General features: G+C 52.2%; 1 protein-coding gene across 1 annotated transcript; it reads right to left on the bottom strand.

Moving 5' to 3' along the window:
- Nucleotides 1-5209: 5209 nt before the first annotated feature.
- LOC100899238 (chitotriosidase-1) lies at nt 5210-6921 on the bottom strand. Its single transcript, XM_003747950.2, has 6 exons — nt 6770-6921; nt 6218-6448; nt 5933-6111; nt 5673-5782; nt 5457-5582; nt 5210-5377 (listed from the first exon to the last, which is right to left on the bottom strand). Exons 1-6 carry the CDS (start codon nt 6919-6921, stop codon nt 5249-5251), a joined length of 927 nt encoding a protein of 308 aa, XP_003747998.2. The 3' UTR covers nt 5210-5248.
- Between the last annotated feature and the right edge of the window lie 413 nt (nt 6922-7334).

Raw genomic sequence — 7334 nt, 5'->3', positions numbered from 1 at the left:
AAGGTGCCCCTGGCGGTGCCCTGCCAAAACGAGCAATAGAGAAACTGGAACCTTGGGGGGGGAAACTCCCTCTAATGAACAGCCCATAGCCGCCCTTCCCTCTGAAGAAGATTCCGGCCATCGCTCGCCCTCTTTAAGAACTGAAACAAGTTTCGACCGTTCGCTGCGCTCCTTGTTAGTTGTTCTTTCCCACCGCTGCTCTCATTTTTCGCGCCGATACCCAACTGAGGCTGCTGATCTGTGGAGTGAACTCTTGACCCCTGCTGTATTACGTAACCATCGGTCGATCGGAGCGCGGAGCGGAATTTCAAATTGTGGCTTACTTCAATTAATCGCTTACGAAACGTTTCTCGTGACTCTCTGATGCGAGCGGGAGCGGAAGGATCGGAAGACTTGGCGATATAAAGGGACTGCGATCTCTTCCCGGACAAGCCGAACCGACGGAGGAGTACGAATCATGACACGCAAGGAGTTCCATGGGAATCTCGGTGGAACGAGGCGGAGCCGATCGCTGGAGACTCGCTCCGCTCGTCAAATATTTCAATTGACAATACTCGCGCCGAGGGGAGTGTCCTCTGATGAAGGCGAACGACGATCCGGCGTGGGGAGCTTCGTGACGAGACGATGAAACAATCTGGGAGTCGTCGTCGTCACCGTCTCCGGGATTAGCCGCTACACCTGTTGAGCTCAGGCAGCTGTCGAAGCACCAACTTCAGAGTGCAATACCGATTTAGCGGCGAGTTCCTGTCGCCGTTAGCTCTCACTGCTAGAGCCGAAGCTCTTTGAGCGGCCGCCACCACCGCTGCTGATGCTGCTGCCAGTGAAGGGCTCTAAGTCTGAAAGCGTCCGATCCTGGGGATGAACGGAGAGAGCGAGCGCCATGTCGGCGCCATCGGTTTCCTCGCTGTCCGTCGTGTCTTCGCCGAAAACCCTCGTCCCTTGAAGGCGCTGTTTTATTTTACGGTCAGGTTGCTGGCTGGCTTAGCTTTGACTCTGCCGGGCTTCTCGGCTCACCGGTCTCCCTTCTTCTCGCTATCGAGGTACCTGTTCTCGCTAGACGTCGTCTCTCAGTCAGACGTTACTTCCATAGAAAGCGAGATTTGCTGAATCATGCTTTCAGAGAGCGCCAACAGACCGACGGAAGCAAATTGACCAGAAAACAGTTTGTTTATTAGATTCCGATGCTTGTGTTCTCCGCCGCTGGCTCCGTCAGGATGACAATGGGCCAGCACGGTAGAGCTTCACTCACCACGTCCGACTCCTGAGTTCGAAGGAGATAAATTGTATCTCCCGATCCTGATGCTCGGATCGGATCGACGACTTCGCTTGTGGAGACTTGAGTTCAATGTACACTAAAAGGAAAGGCGGAGACCAAGTAACTCTTCCCGAGTCACAGAAATTTCGCTATGCGAAAATGAGACTTTGTCCGATTCACACCGTCTTCCCTCCAGAGTTCTAGCCGCTCGTCAGTCTCTCCGTGATTCGAAGTTTCCCGCGGTTCCTATTTCCGGGATGAACTCCTGTACGAACCCAGAGCGGCCGAGGAGTTTTCTCTCGCGTCTCTCATTCCTTCGAAGGAAGTATCTACGTACATACATACACGTATATAGTCGTTCTCCTAAAGAGTGGGGCTCGGACACGTTCCGGGACGAGATCTCGAATCGCGACCTGAGTTCGTTGCCTCGATGGGACTGGAATCTCCGAGAATCGAGAATTGGCGCAAGCATCGCCGGACCCGTGATATTTTTTTCCCATTTGAGTTTCTGATACGGGGGCGTATCGAGGGCTCAGTGCCGATCAAATCAGCGGCTGGAACTGGATTGGACGGTCGAGGATCATTCCAGCGGCCGAGCAATCTCGATCGCTACGAGGAACATGAAAGGTGAATCGCAGATTGAATCCCTCCCCCTAACGACAGGTAATATGATACATTTGTTTTCATGTGTTTGTCTCAATGCGGTGCTTGCGACATTGATTCGGAACGGTGGACGGAAGATAAACGATCCGAGCTACGCACATCTACGCTCGGCTCCCTTGTATTTGCTAATGGGAGCAAAGTAAACGTAACATTCGAGAGAGAAAGGAGAGGCTCTCGCAGAAACTCTACGCGGATGACGGGACCGCTCGATTGGTTTTGCGCAGAAGCGGAGCTTTTCGCTTTCTCAGCTCCTCCGCCGCCGTATCCCTCGCTGGTCTGTGGCTGTAATTTGTGGTAGGCGAGTCGACGAACGTTCCGGACGCAGACGAACGACTCGAGACACGCGGAGGGAACGGATAAGAAAAATTGTATCGATTAGTCATTTCTGATGAAACCGAATGCTCTCAAGATCTTTCCCTCATCGTCGATCAGCTCCTGACTCGCTGCTCGTGTGCTCCTTACGGCAACCTGCTGCTGATCGCCGTCCGGCTGGCCATCTAACGGCTCCATTAATCAAATGTGGCTCAACAACATTCGGCCACATTTTTGTGTTGATCTCTGCTCAAGCTAATGCGAAGTAAATCTCGATCAATGGATGTGGCTCTCGGTCTATTCACTCGATCGACCACACTCACATCGATCCCTCCATTCATCCATCTGGACATCCATTGGAACATTTATAGATTAATTCTGGGACCGGCCAACTTGTGACCAAGCAATGAAACTGCCATCGCCAATTTTTACACCAAGCTCCCGAGCCACCGTTGGCACCGAGCTTCTCGAGTTTCCCCGAAGCCTCCGCCCCTGGGCCGCAGTCGTTCGATTTCGGAGCTCCAGCGAAGATTCCGTTGGCGACTTGTCAGAGGCATTCCAGGCGCTCTGGACTCCCATATACGCGCGTAGCTGCCGCTGGGATGCGCAATGCTTGAAAAAGACGGAATGCACCGCATACCCAGGCTTTTTGGTCGGGCGTGTGGATCCGAAGCTCAGGGAACTCTTGATTTTTTTCGAGACGCAGGGGAACTTGTGCGGGCGGAATCGAGGAGCCTCGAATTTGCATAGGATTAAAAACTCTGATCGACCTCACTTAAATCCGAGAAATCGCCGGTCGGGGACGCATTAGTTAGCTTGTCGCATCGGGGGAGCGCATCGACGAATTTGAGTCCACTGTTTTCATTAGAGTCAGTTTTCCTGAGCGAGCTGATTTTTGTGCCCAGGCTTTTCTTCTATCTTATTTTCCTGACTGAGGAGAGAATTACAACTCGCGCCATCAGGTTCCGTAAGTTTCATTAAAACGTTTTTGCACAAGGTGCGCCGGGACGGCGGCGGCTCGGGAGAGCGAGTGGGCAGCTGTTCGATCGGTCATGAGCCCTTTGCGAATTCTCTAGAGCGCTCCGAAGTTTTTGCCTCAGTGCCTGATCTCCCTCTATTCTTTCCTCCATCATCCTCGTTCCGTCTTCTCCAGGTGCTCTTTCAAAGTCGCTGTGTTGTCGTCGTAGCGGCTGGCTTGTCGTGCATAGCTTCGCAAGAAGTACGGAAATAGCGCAGGTACTGCAATCAAGCGCTACTTAAGATCCAGGCTCTGTTAGCTAGCTAATCGCCTCGAAGGACTTGATGTATGTAGTACATTATACGCTTGCTCGTAGGACCTTTATTAGAGTAAATTGAGAATGATTCCAGAGCAGGCCCAGAGCTCAAGAGAACTTTCAGAGCGCCATCATCCTTCCCCCGGCTCGTGGCAGAACCGATCGCAGTTGAGCCGATGTCGGGGATTCCTCGCTGTGGAAAATCCGCTAAAAAGGATCGCTACCGATACGCCCGAATGTGCGTAGTGTGCTCCTGTGCGGTGTGCAGAGTAAGCAGTGAGGATCAGTTTTTTTCCCTCGCTCCGCTGCCGGGGCTCCCACCGTAATAGCCCGCATCATTCAACCCGAGTGATCGATGATCCACAGCCGGCTTTTGACGCACGGTGTTCTCGTGGCGGGACTGTCACGTATCTATTGATGAGGGTCATCCGATCGAGCACATACGGCTTATTTACGAAACTTCAGGAAGAAAACAATCGCGAACGAGCAGCAATTCCTCATGCGCTAGTGATGATGTTTTCTGCTTCCTCCTCGGTGGAATGGGGGCCAGGAGCTCTTACTCCCTGAAGTAAGGTCCCGCAATCACGAAGCTCGATTCCACTTAGCTCACACCTCTGGTCTAGACCTCTAGGCGCCGCTTCGACCGCGCGAACGTATTCTCTCAGAACCAGATTCTAACTCCGGAATTCTTTCCGAATTGGGCGGTAGGAGACGCTCTCGTTTAGTTGCTCATGGAAGGAACGGGTAATGAAGCTCTCGATCGCCGAAGACCCGAGCATCTAATTCTTGGCCATCGATCACAACGGCCGTGAGCGATGTCTGCGCAAGGGTTTCATGCAATGAAGTTGTACGGGGTCGTATGCATTTTTTCTGGCGCAGCTCGCTCCGTCGCGTCGCAAGTGGCTATCGTATCGAAACGAGCAGGCGGATGACTGAACGAGCGGTCGGTCGGTCGGTCATGTAAGGGAGGGAGAGAGGCAGGCAGGCGACCTGTCAAGGCCGAGAATACTACGCCTCCGTGACGAGGCAAAAGAGAAACGCCGAAAGGGCAACGAAGAAAGCAAGGGGCGGTGAGTGCATCGATATATCAAAGGCTGGAAATGGAACTCCTTTCAGAGATCCTCCGATAGGAGAGATAGAGGGAGGAAGACGCTGCGTGAGAGATAGCGGCACCGTCGTACAATGGACGCAGTTCTTCGTCCGGGAAAAACGAAGCAAAGCAACGGAAACCGAGGTGCAGCACACGCGGGGAAGATGAGGCGAACGACAAACAAAAAGAAAAACGTGTCGCAATTTTTCAACTCGAGCGGACGCATCCGCCCCGGCCTGATTGATATCCGGACATTCGAGGAGCTTCCAAGCAGAATACTCGGAGGTCCGGCAGTCCGACGGGGAAATTCGCGGAGGGAACAATCATAGACATCATCGAGAATCGACCTTCGGAACCCCCTCTCTAGTCTCTGAGATCTCGGAGCGAAGAGCGTCGCTATGGCGTCACGTAGATTTTCAAGAAGACAGCATCAAGCTGCTGTGGTTTGAGATCGCGATCTACCGACCCAGGTCGGACGTCGATCGCCGGGAGGGTCGCCGCGAGCCATGTCCAATTCAGACGAAGGAGTTCGAGGGTTGTGATGGTGATTTTGGCGGAATTCGAAGGTATTTCATTCCACGGTTCATGCCGCATTCGACATCTCTCGAGGTTTTCTAACCTCTCTCTCTCTCATCGATCGGGGATCGGTGTAGATCAGATCCAAGACCTCTGAGCTGATCGGCTTAATGGAAGCCGACCTTGAGCACATTCTCCTTTATGATCATCGGCGTTCAGGCTGAAGATCATCAAACCCCCAAGACCCTGACGTTTGGCGTAATCCACCTGAGGAATAAAAAGTCAAGGCCAATCTGTATACTGGTTCCTATCGCTGTTTTTTCCCTACCCTCTCAGATATACGAACCTTTTCTTCCACGCTCCGGACGTTATCATAACTAATCCAATTCCCTCTGCCGTCATCCATGTATGGCGCTCTACTCGTTTCGGACCATCTCGTTGTGGCAGATGATGAGTTGGCGAGTCGGCAAATCTGCTTGAAGCCGAGCCGGACATCAGATTTCGATCAGCTGGTCATGGGATGTCCCGGGCTCGATTTTCGCTGGGGGATTATTAGTCTCACCGTGTCATATCCGACATTACTCCCCAACTTCGAGTAACCTCTCACGCCAGCATGCAGTTCCTTCCGCACCTTGTCGATTAATTCGTAGGCAACCCCATAGGTGGGGATTCCTGAAATGTCGAGGGAGGCCTCCGATTATTTTCAATTCTGAATTCTGATGATGCCTCGTGATGTCCTTTTAAGGATTATACCGACGCTCTCAGATATAAATTCTGTCGGGAGCTGGTTTCGGCTTGCAAGCATCGCTCTCATACTCGTACCGAGACAGATCATGCGGCGCGGAATCCCCGCCACGAGCCAGAACTTTGTCGCGAAGTCTACCGTGAAGGCCGCGTACAAGAAGCCTTGTGGGTACAAGGCGTTGTGCAGAGCCGCTCGTTTCGAGATCGGGTTCAGTAAGACCAGGTCGTAGGTCATGAGGTTAAGGAAATCACAATTCCTGTAGGGGAAGGCTCGGATGAATACTCCAATGTCGACTCCTCCTATATACGATTTCTCCGAATCGAGGGAGTTTCCCCTCAGAAAGCGCCTAGAAGTATACCAACCTCAAAAGACTCTCGACGGGGTAGCCGAAACTGAGCGTGAACGGTCCGGGGAGAGCGACCGATAGTTGGAAAGTCTTCCGCATCTTTACACTGAGGTGGTCGAGCAAATATCTAGTCCGTCGCAATAGTCTCGAAAGTTCAAATCCTTGATAAAAGGCCGGGAACTCCCAGTCGTAATCGATACCGTCGAGCCCTGTTCGCTCCATGAGCTCCGAAGTGGATTCCAAGAAACTACGCAGAGCGGGGAGTGACTTTAATGAGCCGAATCAATTACCTGGGCTTTTCTATTCTGGGTCAAGAATGGATAATAATCGTCGGGAGAATTTTTCTTCTCGATTCATGAAAGGTCAAGTACATCTGCAGAAGCTCAAGCCTGGTCGCCATCATCGAAAAACGGTCCTGACCGTCGCCGCCACCCCCGACCGATAGCATCACTCTACGGGTCCCGTTCAGGCGCAGCGCCGGAAGTTCCCTGAGGACAACGCGAAGAGTTCCGATTTCTTCCCGTGTTCGAAAAACTCGGCAAAGCTCATCGATACCTGTTCGCCCCACCTTTGTATTCTGTCAGTTCCACCTAGAACCGTGGTATTGATGCGGAAATCCGAGCCGACAGTAGCGAAGCTGATGAGGATGTGGGTGCATAAATCCCAAGGAATCGCCGATGGAGGCAGTCTTTCGTCTTCTAATCGGTAGTAACATGTCATTTCTGAATACAAAAAATCGCAGATTGGTTTTCGCCGACCGTCATCCGTTTCAGTTCTAATTGAATCCGTCGGGGAGAAAGACTTACTTCTGAGGTTTTTGGGGGTGGGCGGCGATCTGTTCAGCGCACGATTGACGGTGAAGATCGCGAACGCAGTAGAAAGACATATCGCAACCAGTGCTATTGCCAAAAAGTGAGAGATATTCCACCTGCAATTTTTTTCCTCATGATTCCGCCTCCGTATAATCGAATCATCTATCCTCGAATGAATGCGAATCGGACTGAGCAGGAGCTCCTGGTTGCACCACACAGTGTTCGAGGACTCCGTAGCTCACGGGCTGACATGCACAACCAATTGAGGCCTCTAACGATCGAGCAATGGAATTTAGACCCATCGATCGCGTATTCTCTTAT

This window comes from Galendromus occidentalis, unplaced genomic scaffold (assembly GCF_000255335.2).
Source record: "Galendromus occidentalis unplaced genomic scaffold, Mocc_1.1 scf7180000077526, whole genome shotgun sequence".
NCBI classification, from domain to species: domain Eukaryota; kingdom Metazoa; phylum Arthropoda; class Arachnida; order Mesostigmata; family Phytoseiidae; genus Galendromus; species Galendromus occidentalis.
This window is presented reverse-complemented; position numbering and strand designations above follow the sequence as displayed.